Source organism: Pseudorca crassidens, chromosome 7, assembly GCF_039906515.1.
Source record: "Pseudorca crassidens isolate mPseCra1 chromosome 7, mPseCra1.hap1, whole genome shotgun sequence".
Taxonomy (NCBI): domain Eukaryota; kingdom Metazoa; phylum Chordata; class Mammalia; order Artiodactyla; family Delphinidae; genus Pseudorca; species Pseudorca crassidens.
The window spans coordinates 45,178,885-45,195,017 of record NC_090302.1 but is presented as its reverse complement, the minus strand read 5'-3'; the positions used below and the strand labels follow the sequence as shown (position 1 = coordinate 45,195,017).

The following is a 16,133-nucleotide window of genomic DNA, read 5'->3' as shown; positions in this document are numbered from 1 at the left end:
GCTCCTCCTTGGGTAGCTGACTTAATTAAGTTGCCTAACGTATAAGCAGCCTTTTCAAATCTTTGTAATGGGCATTTAGCACAATGCCTAGAACATAATGAGTGCTCAACACACATTGCCTATAATAATAATAATATTTTAAAAATAATAATATTTGTCATTGCTGGGCAATGACAAATCAGTATACTGTAAACTCCTTATTTGTTTTGGAGAGCCTTGAAGACAGAAATGGATCTTATCTCATAGGTCTAACCTTAGGGTCAGGACATAACACATGGTAAAGCTCAATGAGTATTTCTTAAATAGGATATATATGGAAGTTGTACAAAACTAAGGACTACACTGTACATCATCACCATACCTCTCTTCCAATCCCCAGAAGCCCTTTAGCAGTAGGCAAACACCCCATGTCATGAAGCCCGGCCCATGTTTGTTTTCCTCTGTAACACTCAGGTGATCTCCAGAACACATCACTCTCTACTCTCTCAATAAAATAATTCACCAGTCCTGCTACCATCCGTGATATTCTCTGTCCTCTCCCACAGCAGATACATGCAACCAATGGTCATTCCTCCTCCTTCTCTCCATTGTTGTTGCCAGCATCTCTGCTCCCCAAGTCCCTTTCTACAAAATTCCAGGGGCAAGTAGAGAATTCCATGGCAACACACTGTAACAGTTTTCTGGGACTGCCATAACAAAGCAGCATAGACTGGGTGACTTAAACAAGAGAAATTTCTTTCCTCCGGTTCTGGAAGCTGGGAGTCCAAGACGTCAGTGTGTCTGGTTTCTTGCGAGCCTCTCTCCTTGGCTTGGAGGTGGCTGTGTTCTCTCGGTCTTCACGCGATCATCACTTTCAGTGTGTCTGTGTCCTAATCTCCTCTTCTTATAAGGATATCAGGAATATTGAATCAGGGCCCACCCTAATGACCTGATTAAAACTTAATTACCTCTGTAAATACCTTATTTCTAAATACAATCATATTCCGAGGTAGTGGGGGTTAGGATTTCAACACGATTCAGCCCATAACACATACCAAGGATTTCTTTTGGTTACCAAAGCATCCTGAGGTTCTGTGACTTCTTACTGGTGACCAATATGATAAACAGAAAAAGATTCATTAGAAGCCAAAGTGCAATCACATGACACCAATGATGATTCCCCCAAATCCCTCCAGTGAAAGGCAATTATTATGTCCACATTTGGACAGTCATTAGCCAAAGGGTTTCTACCATAACAATTGTAAGGACTTTCTGACTAATATAGCAGGTGGAATTTCTAAAGGTTCAAAATGAAAACAAAAAACAAACAAACGAAAACCACTAGGGGAAGACGAGAATTCTAAAGGAAGTTAGTTACTAAAAGACACTGGCAAGCCATAGGCAGAATTTTCTTACTATTAAACAGCACTACACTGACAAAATCTAAATCTAATTAAATTTTTTGTAAAACATCAACCTTTGCAAATATCAAGATTCTGAACCTGCTCTTTTTTCATTCCTAAAAATATCACCAATGATGGTGTCAGATTTGGACTTTACCTATCCTGGAAGGCTTTCTTTGGGCAGAAGGTGGCAAAAGACATTAGCTGTGTAAACCTAAATCCATCAATAAACAAAATAAGTAGGAGACACTGTAAAATGGTGAACATCCTGATTTTGAACTACTTTAATTAAGTTTCAAAACAAAAAGGGGGCAATGAGCTTTTTCCCCTTGGAAAGAGAGAAACAGCAGAAACCACTTTTGTGTTTATACTGAAACAAGTCCACCGAGCATCCTCTGTAAACATGAAATAATGGTCACATAATATGAAAAATGAAAACCCCTTATTACTTATTGAACTGGATCCCATGCTCACGAGAAGCCTTTCAAATGAGATTCTCAAAGGACCTTATAAATGCTCTCTCATTATTGTTTGCCTTTGTTTGAAAAGGTAAGGCAAGTTACCTCATCTCATTGCAGAGTTAGGGTTTAAGACAAAGGTTAAAAGAATTATATAAAGTTAAACCAAATCGGCCAATGATAGAGACCAAGGGTTGTTATCTCTTGAGGACTGAAAGTTTCTTTTTGAAAAATTAAGCAACTTAACTAATTATTTTTAGGAGAGCATTTCATTATCTGTATATCAAGGTCCAGGAAGAAAAATCACAAAATAATAACTATGCTAAATAAAAAAATCAGTGTGGTTTCCAGAACCCTTTCTATTCTGTGTACCCATCCATGTGGCTGGAGATCTGAAATGCTATTTAAGTCTCATTTTCCTTCAGAAGCTAACCTCTGTGGAATAAAATGCTGCTAAGGGAGAAAAAAATCTTTTCTGTCATTTGACTTTAACTTATGATAAATTAGCTTCAACTAGTTTCTTAGAAAATTGCCCAAGAAATGACTACAGAAAATTAAATACCAAGACTTCAAAGAGGCAAACACACAGCCTTCAAATTCCGACCTCAGAGAATAATCCTCCCTTTCTCATGCTTTGGAGAGATGTGAGTAAAGAAATCGTACTAGGGCATGGTAATGAACCATCTTTCAAATGACTTTTCTATCAATCTTCTTTTCAAAGGGTAATAAAGTGATGATTATTTCTAGGCAGTTTCTGGGAAGTTATCATCTCATTTCAATAAGTCACCAGTAAGAAGGACGGTACTCTGGTATTATCGCCACAACGATAAGGGCAAGAACTGGTTGAGAATTCAACAGACAAGGTGTAGGTTGTTAAAAGCTATTTCCTGGAAAATTAAAACAGAGAGAGATCAAAAGAATTGTGTTGGGTCTTAAGGAATTGGTAATCATTCCCTTCTAGATTAAAAATGCAAATCTGATTTATTAACTAGTGAATGAAATCCATTATCATGTGAGGGTTTTATTATTTCTTTCAACAAATAATGTTGAAAGCTTATTATGTGCCACACTTCGTGCTAGATGCCGGTGACTGATGGAGAAGGGTGACAAGCCATGGCAGGAGCATCTGTGTCATGACTTCTAGAAACTGAGTGATCCGTCTCAACTAAAACAGTAACAACAAAATTTTTTTTTTTTTTTCAATTTTTGATTAAATGGTTGGTAGGGAAGTTTTAGTCACCCGGTACTTGTTTTGCAAAGCTACAGAAAATAACAGGGTGAGGAACACCCAAAACTATATCTGATCTCATTCCCCAGAGTTGTTAGAAGTTTTAAGATGTCATGGGGCAAAAGTCACTCCAGGAATGTACAGCCCCACGGAGGGGAATACCCATGCACAGGATGCCTTCAGGAAGGACTCCCCGGAACCTGGCTGCTTCTCTGGTCCCCAGGTTCAGCTTTCCATCTGTGAGATTGGCTAAGGGCTCATACAAGGATTATGCAATCCATTTTTCCTCAGTGGTTCCTAAAACCAGCCCCATCTATGTCCTTTTATTTGCCCTAATTCTCTTATTCCAGTCTGAACCTACTGCCCACTGGCAGATAGGGTATGGAATACATCTCTGGATTCAACATTTGCCCAGAAGTCAAATTTTTTAGCACTCACCAGAAATCCAAACTTGTAACAACAACCAAAAAAGAAAGAAACACGAGATATAACACTTTCTGAGGGCAAAGAAATGTTATGTTCATTGCACCCTCATCACTTACACACCACAGGGAAGGCACTTAATAAATATCCGTTGAATAAAATTAACCAAATGGATGAATTCATTCATTTGTGGTCATGAATCAAAGTCATGACTGTCACATTGGTATCTGCATGCAAGCTATCCCACTGTGACCTTTGCCCAGCAGCTGGTTCACCTTTTTAGAATGTTATTCGGGTGATTTTTCTTAAAAAGAGAGTGAGAAAATCATAACACAGAAAATTAAAATCAAAATGTGTTTTTTCAAGTTCCATTCCAGGTAACAAATATTTGACCAATGAATCTTTTAGTTTGGCTTGGATAGGCAAATTGCCTCCTTCCAATAGTTGAACACGGCTCTGAAGTGAGCACAAAGAGATCCCTTATTGATTTGCAGAATAGGATAAAGCAGTTAAGCTCTGAAAAAAGCATTAACGTTTTATCCTCATTGCCAATCAAGAAATCACCCAAGTTTCCCACCTCCCACCACCCCAAAGACCAAAGTAAAAAGGCTGTAAATCAGCCCTTGCGCATCTCACAAGAGCCAGACACTATCTTTGGCAAATCAAATCCTTGGCTTTCCATCCCCCTATCCCTGGGCAACATTTCCCCAAAGTATAACCTCAGAAGGCAGGAGTGTTGATTTAAAAAGCAAGCCAGCTAATGTAAGGGCTAACGAGAAAGATAAGTTGAAAATTTCAAATCCAGGAGGTCTGTTGCTGGTAGATTGGAACGCTTTATAATGAGGAAAGGAGATGCAGGAAGAGTGGGGAGAAGATTCCCAGCCCTCCAACTCCTCCTTGTGTGAACAGTTTGTGCTTGTTCTGAGGTAGGGTGACCCTGATAAGTGCGAAAGAGGGATGACCGATCCCCCGAATATGCTGTACAGCAGGGGTCCCCGACCCCCGGGGCCACGGACCAGTAACGGTCTGCAGCCTGTCAGGAACCAGGCCACATGGGAAGAAGTGAGCAGCGAGTGAGCAAAGTTTCATCTTCCGCTCGCCAACACTGGCATTACTGCCTGAACCATCCCCCCCATCCCCCACCCCCCGCAACCGGTCCATAGAAAACCTGTCTTCCACGAAACCGGTCCCTCGTGCCAAAAAGGGTGGGGACCACTGCTGTACAGTGTGGCTTCCAGGGACCCTTTCTTCAGGCCACTGAAACCGATTACATGTGCTCAGGCCATACTTAAAATACACACTCCAGCACTCGTTAAAGCCACCAGAACTCTGTATTTCAACCAGGCGATTACCTGTGAAACATGTTTTCATTCAAAAACCCCATCTTTCCTCATAGGACCTGACATAAAGTAATTTAGCTTGTAACATTATATACCCAGCTTTGAAAAAGGGAGTAATACTTTAGAGGTTGGCTTAGTCAACTCTCTAACCAATAGTGTCCCTGAGCGTAAGGGAAGGGACAACATTTCTTAATAATTTCTAGTTTTATATATCCTTGTTCCCTTAAAAAAAAGAGGATGCAGGGGTGTTTGTTTTAGATTTCCCTTTCCTCTCTTCCAGAGAAACCTGAAATGCCCGGTTATCATATGATTCACTGACAATATTGAAACCCATCTAGATTTCACCAGGATGCTAACATTTTACTGGTTAGTTTGTACCGGAGCGTGCTCCAGCCTGTGCAAATACACCCTTACTCCGTTGTTTTCCTTTGTGTCGCTCTTCAAAGCCCTATGCTGCTGGAAAGGAGAGGAGGGAGTCAAGTGACTTTTTTATGTACATATAGACATAAATACAATATGTGGGTGAGGTGATGAATAGTAGTGGAGGTTAGAGTCTGCACACGTAGTAAGAAAATAAATTAAATTTATCTGCCTGGTTCTTTAGTGCCCAGCATTCTGCACAAGGAATGAGGTATGAAGAGCAGCATTCCTGGCTGAGCCATCTGTCTTCTTGTGCAACTTGAGAATGACGAACACACGCAAAGCACCCTGCACACAGGTCAATATCTAGGAGAAGCCATTCATCATACACCAGTGAGGTCCTTGGGGAGGGGAGACATGAGGCTCAGAAGGCATGTCCCAGGAGGCCCTCAGGGTAAGGCCATCCCGGCAGAGGCTCTGACATAACCAGTCAGAGCCAACCTAGATCAATCAATCTAGGTTACCATAGAGTTCATAGAAGGGAGGGCAAGGGCTGTCGTCTTCTTACTTCTCCCTTTCTTACAACCGTGTGAGGTCTTCTGGAGAATTATTACCCTCTTCCTCTGCTGGAGTCTCCTCAGCTGGTTCAGTTTTGATTTCAAGTCCAAAGGCGGAATTTATCCTTCCGGGGGAATAGTCATTTCTTTTTAAATCTGCAAGGAAGACAATTAAGACAGTTATAGAGAATCCTTAAGAACACAATATTCACACAGATAGATTGGACTTCAGGACTTTAGGCCAAGTGCTCAGAGAGGACTCTGCTCCCTTGGGCCACTGATATGTGAAACTCAAACCCTCAACCATGTCCAAACTACACCCCACCATGCACATGTGTGACTCTAACTCCCCAGGGCTGTGTTTACTGGGGCAGGGGAGGCAAGCTTTGGTTGCTTGACTAAATACACGGTGCCCTATAAGACATGACCTGCCCAGAGTTAAGTGAGGCCAAACTGGAAACAGGGCATTTTCACTTGTTGAATGATGGCAGAGCCAGAGAGTGCAGCCAAAATGGTGGACTCGGGATGTCAATGGTCAGTTTTCTGCAACAAAGCTGTACCTCAGGATTGGCTGCACCTATAAAGACTTCATCCAATTATCAGATCTTATGCTTCCTGAAGCCTCCTTCTTTAATTTCACAGGGAAATTATCAAAAGAAATCATTAATAAAGGTAACCCTTGGGGAGAAACTTATGGAGGAGAGTGACCTTTAAATGTTTGTAAACCACTGTATGCTGTGTTGATTAAATTTGTTAACCTTAAACATGCATTCCTTGTATTATTTTTTAATGTTAAATAGGGATTATCTGGACATAAAACTAATACATATTATAGTTTAATAATAACCAACAGTAATTACATCACTTCAACCCTCACGCCAAATTTATGAGATAGGTGTTATTATCCCCAGCTTACAGATGAGAATGAGGGCCAAGGTCACAAAACTAGCAAAAAGCATTTCTGGGATGTAAGCTCAACCTATGAATCCCATGCTCTTATACTATCCTGAACTGCCTCTCTTAAAAAAAAAGAAAAGAAAAAAAAAGTAAAACATAAACAAAAAGAAAAATCACCCCAATCCTGTTTTCCGAGCTAAACTTTTTAAAATTCAAATTACCAAATGTTCAAGTAAATGAGGATATTTTTTTATCTCCATTTAAATGTGTTAACTAAGGTTTTGAAAGGAAGCAAGGATTAGGTCCAGAAATGGAGGAATTATTGAATTACTCAAAAGCCACCATGGTAGGGAAAGAACGAAAGGAAGAAAGGAAGGGAGGGAGGGAGGAAATCTTTATCATACGGAAGAGCTAACTGGATGGAAGCAGTGAGTTATGCCTCAAGGCCCCCTTTCTCCTGGCTGACCAGATACAGTCCCTGATCAAGAATGAGAAGCTGCCCTGCCCAGGAAACAATGAATCAGTCCTGGGAAGATGTCAGCGCCTGAGGATGCTGAGTTAATAGGCTGGACTCCAGCCTGCAATCACGGGACGGAGATATGTGTCAGCTCCTGCCTCCCACAGGGCCCTTACCTGGGGGCCTGGATGCCACTCAGCCCAGCCCCCTCTCCTTCCTGGCCTCCTTCTGACCAGAGGAGGCCACTGGGCAGCTTGGCCAATGTGCTATGGACTGATCTCTTTGCCCAGTTCTTCTGGGTGGTTTGTGAGAAGGGGTCCTGGGCAGCTCCAAGAAGACATTGAGACCCCTCCTGTCTGTACTGCTCCAGTCTGATGTCCCCACCGCCACCACCCCTGGCTAATAAGCTATTTCCCACAGGAAATGGAATCTGCTCCACACCCTAGTCTTCTGCTACCTCGTGCCCACAAGGGCAACTCCTACCTCTAACTCCAACAAGATTAGAAAGTGCCTTTCTTTGTTGTAAATTTACACCTACTCCATCCCAGGTTACAATGGATATTACTGATTTCCAATTCAGGGTTTGATCATTTATGATAAGGCTGGAAGGGCTACTCAGCTTAAAAGACGTGAAATTCCATTCTAAGGACGAGTGTGGCGCAACCTTAGAAAATTAGTGAGCAAGCTGAGACAGTCATAAAGCATCCCTTCTGAGATAAAAGGAAAAAATGCAGCAGAGCTGGGGCTGCCAATCTGGGGGACACAAACCTCCAGCCGCTTACTTTTATGTTAGAAATATTTTTCTGTGCTGACTCTATTAGTTTCAGAGAAAGTGTGTCACATTATCTAATCAGATTTTTAAAATATACCTTGTGATGTATGTTGAAAGTGGCAGGTTTTTATAGTGAAAAGCACTACTCTAATTGATAGCTGTTGTTTCCCTCCATGCCACACCCTCCCAAGTGTCCAATGAGTAAATAAGAACAGAATAGAAACTCTGTGGGCACCACTCAAGACCCAAAGGGGAGGGGGCGGGGCGGGGAACAGAGACCTGCCTCTGTCCAATTTTGCCCCAATTAAGTAGGAGGAACTTTTCCCTTGGAGAGACTGTGACAAGTATTGGGCCCAATGTTGTTTTATCACATTTTGGCAGAACCTGAAGTAAATCCCTGTCCTTTTAATCCCTTTAGAGACTTGAAAAATTTGCAGTCAGAAAGTCAGGCCTCAACTGCGAATGAGATAAAAATGTGATTAAGATTTTCTACTCTATCCCAGGTTACAATGGATGTTGTTCAATGAGAGATTTACTTAGAGAAAAATAGAATCGTTTGGGGGCATACCCGGGAGTTTGAGCTTCCGGCAGCAGGAGTTGCAACGATGTTTTGCAATGAAGTTTCTAATTGCATCTTCCCCTAAATTGGCTGGTCCAAACACCATTCCTCTTGATCTAGAGGAAATATCAGAATATCAATTAGATCACAGCTCAGAAAAAGGAGCTCAACTAGGATTCTCTGAGATACCGAACAGTAACCCATAGTAACCCAGTAAACTTGAAGGAGCCAACAAAGAACAGAGCACTTTGGGGAAGCAACAATGTTAGGTTTGCAAATTTAAAATTCAAATGCACTTCAATCTTTGTACCCAACTCCAAGACCTACTGTGAAACTCATTTCCACGCTAATCTGATAGAAAAGTGAATTTTCTATGTACCACATTAAAACAAAATACAGTGAGACCCTTTTTAATGCATATGAGGTGAGAGAATGACATTCATTACCAACTGGTCTACTAGAATACCCGAAAGGTTAAGTATAAAGAAAAATAAACTTGGTATTGGAACACCCCTTCTGAAAAAATTGATATGCATTGTTTCAAACCCACATACTTTTCTGAAAATAACCAATGTCCTCAAACACAAAAGCCCGACAAAACCCGAAACCCAGTATTCATGGCTCTTTTGATAGCTACTTCTACCCTGCAAACTGCTATAGCTGGGCTCTTTGTGAAAAGATAAGACAACTAGGAGATGATGATTTTGTGGAAGTAAATCAGTATATTTTAGGCACATTTTTAACGCTCTATAATTATAATAGATCCTTAGCAGATTTTAGGATCAACGTTCATCCATTATTTGATCATTCACAACCATTATTCTTCGGCTGACACTCTACACACCAAGGAATAGAGCACACCAGAAACACTTCCAAAGAAACTTTATGAAAGCTAATATTTTATTTTAATGACATGCAGAGTGGGAAACAGCACATTTTAAAATCTGAACTCAATTACTGCTCTTAAATACCACGTCTTAAGAAAAAAGAAAAGCAAACTATCACAAAAGGAAACAATAAATTTCGCTTCTAAGGAATGCGGTTTTTCAAAAGGGATGTGGTGTAAAAATGGACTTTTCCATCTGAGTATTGAAACATTTATCTCAATTTCCACTTCCTTTTGGCAGAATAACAGTAGCTGCTCTGAAGATGTGCCAAGCTCAGAATGAGGGCTGATGTCAGTTTGATCTCAGATTGCCTCTCTGCTCTGAGGCGAGTAGGTGGAGGAAATCTCTCGGGAAGACAACGTGAACAGACACCCAGGATTAACTTTCCTGGTCACTCAATCGCCCTTACAAAATACGGCTCTGGTGGTATTTACCAGGCTGCATAAGCTGCCTCTGTTAACTATTGCTCTTTCAATCCATCTGGTAAGGAACCACTTCTATAAGGTGAAAACAAATATGGCAAAGAAATAGAAGCACATAATATTTAGTACTGGAACTCTATGATGCTGATAAAGTGAAAAATGAAGGCGTTATTTTAGTCATTAAAACTGAAGAATTCCTTTTATTGTCTCTCTGGCATGACCCTGTTGGAATATTTCACTCCTCTGCATTCCACGCTGCCATTTCCTTCCCCCCAATAAAGCATGAGAGTTCCCAACTTAGAAATGTAACATTGATTCTCAGATAAAAGCTGTAAGCAAAACTGTTTCCCTCTATGAGCTTTGTTAAAGTTAAGACAAAAGAATCAAAATTACTATAATATGTAGGTATCAGGCATTCAACCAGTCCCTGTGCAGGGGAGAGTGAAGGAGGATTGTAGGGACATTCATACGCCATGCCTACAGCCTTGCAGTCTCAGATAACAACGTTTGAAAAAATATACAACTGTTTTCCAGATTTTTCACAGTACAGGAGAGCAGGAGGTAGCTTGGTTCCACCTTCAAGGAAATGCTAATTAGTGCCATGTACACAGAGATTTACTAAAGAACATCTCATAATCATCATCATCATTATCATTTCATACTTGTCAAACGCCCAAAACCATCAAGGCAGTAGGTGAAAAAAAAGGTGCAATCCCAAACTACCAATAACACTGAGGCAGCCTCCACTGAAGGTCAATGACCTGAGGAACCAAGTTAGGTGGCCAGAAAGCATTTGGGGGAGCAGGTCTGATGACTTTGTCTTCATGTGCAAAATGTTGGGGAAAGTTAAGAGACAAAAGGCATTAGAGACAATATCAGAATTTGCACCACAAAACATCTTTCCTTTTGGTAGAGGATCATTCCCTTTCATTGACCCCCTTCTCCTCATAGGCTAGTTGCCATCTCCACTGAGCTTCAGTTTTCTCATTTGTGAACTGGGATTGAAGACACTTCCTTCCAAGGTTGTTGTTAAGAATAAAACAACATGTGAAAGCACTTGCTTCTCAAACTTTAATTTATACCAAAACACCTGAAGATCTTATGAAAATTGAGATTCTATTCAGGAAGTCTAGGGAGGGTCTTGAGAGTCTGTGTTTCTAACAGTCTCCCAGGTGATGCTAATGCTATTGGTTCATGGCCCGTGCTTTGTGTAGCAAAAGTTTAACAAATAGACGGCATCCCAAAATGTGAGCTTCATTGAACTGATTGATGTAATTCACCACATTGTGAGAAAATAATACTTATTATCTTCACCATGAAGACCAACTGCACCCAAAATTAGGTGACCCCACAAAACAGGCTGCAGCGATACCAATCTATCAGCTTCCAAAGTTTATGACATCCTCAAATCATAAAAAATAAAGTTTGACATAAGACAGAGGCTCCCAATCCTGACTGTCCATTAGAATCACATGGGGAATTTTTGAAAAATACAGACATCAGGGTCCTATACTCCGAGATTCTGACTTGATGCTAATTCTGAGCAGCATTTTTTTTTTTAAGTTCCCTAGGTGACCCTAATAGAAATTGAGACCCACTGGCCTATAGAATGCAGTTAAATACTCAACTGTCAAGAGGAATAATATAATCTTCTTAGAATTCTAAAAGTTGGAAATATTCAGGTCATATTACATATATATACCAAGGTCAAAATTTAATAAGTGATAGAGTATACATCAACTTGATCCATTTTACATGCAAAAAAAAATTTTACTGCCAAATTATAAAGGAAGTACTTGTAATACAGGTTCCTACTAAAAACCCTTGGGCACACTGGGCTGCTGAAGAAATAATATGTATTTTTAGCCAAAAACACTTCAACTCTGCTACAGTGAAAAATAACAAAGCCTTTATCTGTACCCTAAGGGTTACAACATGAACTCCATGGTCAAATATCATGGGATCTGGATTCACAGGAGCAACATGGCTCACCTTTATCTTCTCTAGCTCTCTTAGTTCACAGGGTAGCTAATACACTTTTAGATGTACCTCTTTGCATAGATGCCTACAAATGGTACCATATTTAGATTAAATTGTTCAGTAAAAGAACAGCGCATTAAAGCAGTGAATATTTACAATATGAGTCCAATAGGAGGGAAGTACAAGTTTCAGATTTCATCATATATGAATTGCCCACTTATATAATTATATGTGTGTGTGTGTGTGTGTGTGTGTGTGTGTGTGTGTGTGTTTTACAACCCAGGGGCCAAGTATAGACACTTAGGACAACTAAGAAATTAGAATTTTGTATGCTAGCACTTCTCAGAGTGTGGGCACTAGGCCAGCAGAATTAGAATCATCTGGGAACTTGTTACATTATTTGGACCCATCCCAAACCCACTGAATCAGAAACCGGGGTAATCAAAGGCTGGGGGTAGGGGGCAGCAATCTGTGTTTTAACAAGCTCTCCTGGTGACTATGATGAAAGCTCATGTTTGAAAACCACTGTCATCTGCCATGTTGATCCTCCCTTAATCATCACCATCTCTTCTTTTTACTCCACCTTTAACAGAAGAATACCACCTCCTCTACTGCCAAGTCTTCCCAAAAGCCTGCTTATGGGATAAAATGCCCATGGGAATTCAAAGGCTAGGCAGATGACTCATCCTTCTATATAATTTACACTTCAGTCCTGAATTAACAATCTGATGGCTCCATATTTAAGCCCCACTGTTTTGTCCTCTCATAGATTTGCTGTTACTGAATACCACACTTCATGCCCTCAGCTTTCATTTTATAGGCATGTAATGGAAGACAGTGCCCATGATAAGATGCAATGACTCCACTGTGATGACAACAAAGGAAACTGTGCTTCTCCTATGACATTAATTGTTTTCATGTCAAAGCCTAAGGAGGCTGAATTTACCCATATTTCTCTTTTGTCTGGGCCACTAGAAAACTCAGAGGCAAATTTGCAAGAAAGTTCTGCCCACTGCATTGGTCTTTATACATAGTTTCCATTTTTGTGTACTAACAACTCCAGATTTAATCTTATTTTATTTCCTTATTTTCTTTTTGCCCCTATTTCCTAATCTATGCATTCTTTAAAATCTTATTGTATTTTAAATCTTATTGTATTTTATTGTATTGTATTTGGATGTAGATATTCTTGGATATAGATATAGATACAGATATAGATAAAAGGGACATCAAAATCTTTCTAGGATCTAGGCAAGATATAGAAATGTTTAAAAATTATTTTTAAGAAACCATGTACAATGTGTTAAATGCAATTTTCTAAATGATAAATTAACTTACTGTTTTTCTTCAGGTTTTATAACAGATGGATCTGTCAAATTTTCTCCAACACCTCCAAAGAAAAAGAAAATTCATTTACCAAATGGGGAATTTCATTTTCTCAGAAATTCAAGAAAATAATAACCAAATTTAAAATTCTTTCTTATACCTACCTTCTTTCCACCCTGTAGTAAACTCAACATCATGTGAATTAACTCTACTACTAACTAGACACCCACCCTGTAGTAAACTCAACATTATGTGAATTAACTCTACTAAATTGTCCAGGCAAGTTTGAAAACTTTAGTTGATGCCCTGTCGCCCGCAACCCCCTCTATCATGCTGCAATAAACCACTAGGCTACAAAAAAGTGTTTTTGTGATGTGTTCACACTTCCTGATAATAGCATCCATCATTCATTTACCACTTGTACATACTAGACATTCTAATTTTATTTCTTCTAATTTTATTTTTTCTAATCCTTGGCAATCGTGAAAGAAAAGTATTAGCATCCTCACAGCCTCATTTTACCAATGAGTACACTGATGTTCAAAGAGATTAAGCAACTTGTCAGAGGTTGCACAGACCACAAGAGGTCGTAACAGGATTGAAGCTAAGCCAAAGCTTGTGTCCTTCCCCCTAGCCCGTGGTCTCCTTAGATGGAGTCCATCAGTGCTCAGAAAGGTGCAAGGTGCCGTGTGGTTCTGCAGGTACCACCTCCGCTCCATCAAAGACACATAACAAATGCCATATATACATATATATATATATACATATTTATATGTATGTATGTATATAGCGTTTATAAACAGAAGAATACAAACACCCCACATGCTTGATCTGGGTGCTGGTTACACACACATGTTCAGTTGTGGAAATTCTTTAAGATGTATGCTCATGTTGTGTGTAATTTCCTGAATGTATGTGATCCTTCAATAAATTTTACTTCTTAAAAAATGGCACCAATGCATAAAAGGGTAACGTGTCATATAAAACTAACATTTATCAAGGCAGGGATCAACACCAAAGTGAACCTGTTATAAAATGCGAATGGTGGTGAGGCTGACTTCCAAAGGCAGCATTTCACAGGTGAGCCAGTCAGACAGGTGAATGCACCATGTGGGCATAAGCCGACAATGTCTGAGATCGTCCTCTAGTCAGCACTGGTCCTCTTGCCTTGGAAGAGACCAACCTTGTGGGAAATTTATTTAAAAATCAAATAAAATGTATTACATTATTGTATATTTCTATTTGTTAAAAAAAAACCAACACATTTTCTAACCACTACTTTAAAAAAGAAAGATTTTTACTATGTTCTGTATGTTTTACCATACAGAAAGGTAATCCTTATAGTTTATAGACCATTCCCCTGAGAAACTGATTTCCTTAGGAAAATAACTTAAGTAGGGGGTTTTAAACCTTTTTTGGGTCATGACCCTTTTGGCAGTCTGATGAAGCTAAGGTACCCCCTTCTCAGAATAATGTTTTTAAATGTATAGTTTGAATACATAAGATTACAAAGGAAAGCAATGATACTGAAATACAGTGATCAAAATATTTTTTAAATTGTACTGCAATACATGTGCTTCTTTATTAGTATGTTAAATAACAGGATCAGGCACAAGTCTAATAACACTATAACATCCAACAAGGAATAAATACAACCAGTATTTTGACATATCTGCCAACACTGCAATGTGCTATGTTAATACCTGTAATTGCTATTGCAAACAGTCACGGGTACTGCTAATGCCACTGTGATCTGTTGTCTCCGTTATAACTGAAGGAAATGATGAATTTCAGCTATAGGTTAATGAAATAAAGGTGTAATTTTTTTTAAAAATAAATGTATTTATTTATTGGCTGCATTGGGTCTTCGTTGCTGTGCACAGGCTTTCTCTAGTTGCGGTGAGTGGGGGCCACTCTTTGTTGCGGTGTGCGGGCTTCTCACTGCGGTGGCTTCTCTTTGTTGCAGAGCACAGGCTCTAGGCACACGGGCTGCAGTAGTTGTGGCACGTGGGCTCAGTAGTTGTGGCTCACGGGCTTAGTTTCTCCACGGCATGTGGGATCTTCCCAGACCTGGGCTCAAATCCGTGTCCCCTGCATTGGCAGGCGGATTCCTAACCACTGCGCCACCAGGGAAGCCCCTAGGTATAATTTTAATTTGTTTTTTCATCAAAGTACACAGATCTTCTGAATTCTACCCAGAGCCACTTTCAGAACCCTTGGCTTAGAATCTCTTTGTACACTGATTTTGAATAGGGAAAGGAAAAATAAGTCTGAAACACAGGCTCAAGGGGCAGTATGCAAAATGTGCTTTGCTTTTTAAAGAAAAAGTCATATGAATAGGCTGGGCTCTTTATGCTTTTCTCATTACAGATATAAAAAGGAACAGCCTAACAAGACCCCAACTCTACAGCAAACATGTAGCAAATAAACAGAACAACTATGTTTAACTATGTAGTAAATAAACAACAAACAGACAGCCCATGTACCACCAATAGAGAGACTAAAAGCTACAAATCCTCCACACATTTAAGCTCAGACATGACTTTATGCCTACAATTCCCAGCAGTGATGAAAGCTTTAGGCTGACGTCTGAGTAAACTGTAAATTTAAGCTGAAATACACACAATACTTAAAGAATTGTGGAATAGGAGGTTTTATAGGGGAAAAAAAAGTCTATCAAAATCACATCAGCTCCCATTTACTTTCAGTCTTGTAGCCTGTTAAACAGGCAGAAGTCAAAGGATCTGGGTCCCACTCACAGCCCCATCACTCCCTAGTTGTGTGATCTAGACACCTTCTTTAATCTCTCTGAGTCTCAACTGTATCACCTGAAAGTGTGGATAATCACGGGCCTTATCCTATACGGTTACTGAGAGGATTACATGAACTAGCATATACAAACTGCTTAGCAAAAGGTCTGATCCAGAAGAAGCTGAAACATGTCAACTGCTATTTTTATTGTCTTTATTCTATCAAGAGCTCTTGTGAAGTAAAATTCTATTTTCTTACCACTGGTAAAATCATGTTCTGATTATCTCACTTTCCTAAAGTACTATTTCCTAATGAATAGAACCTCCTATAAGAC

The 16,133-nt window shown here is 39.8% G+C and overlaps 1 protein-coding gene across 1 annotated transcript in view; it reads right to left on the bottom strand.

Moving 5' to 3' along the window:
- Positions 1-4,805: 4,805 nt before the first annotated feature.
- Positions 4,806-16,133, bottom strand: part of TRPM6 (transient receptor potential cation channel subfamily M member 6) — a 138,869-nt gene continuing 127,541 nt past the window's right edge. Inside the window, exons 37-39 of the mRNA XM_067744150.1 lie at positions 13,061-13,112; positions 8,443-8,549; positions 4,806-5,904 (exon numbers count right to left, since the gene is read on the bottom strand). Coding sequence (XP_067600251.1) covers positions 5,771-5,904; positions 8,443-8,549; positions 13,061-13,112 — 293 coding nt within the window. The 3' untranslated portion in view covers positions 4,806-5,770. The remainder of the gene's footprint in view (positions 5,905-8,442; positions 8,550-13,060; positions 13,113-16,133) is intronic.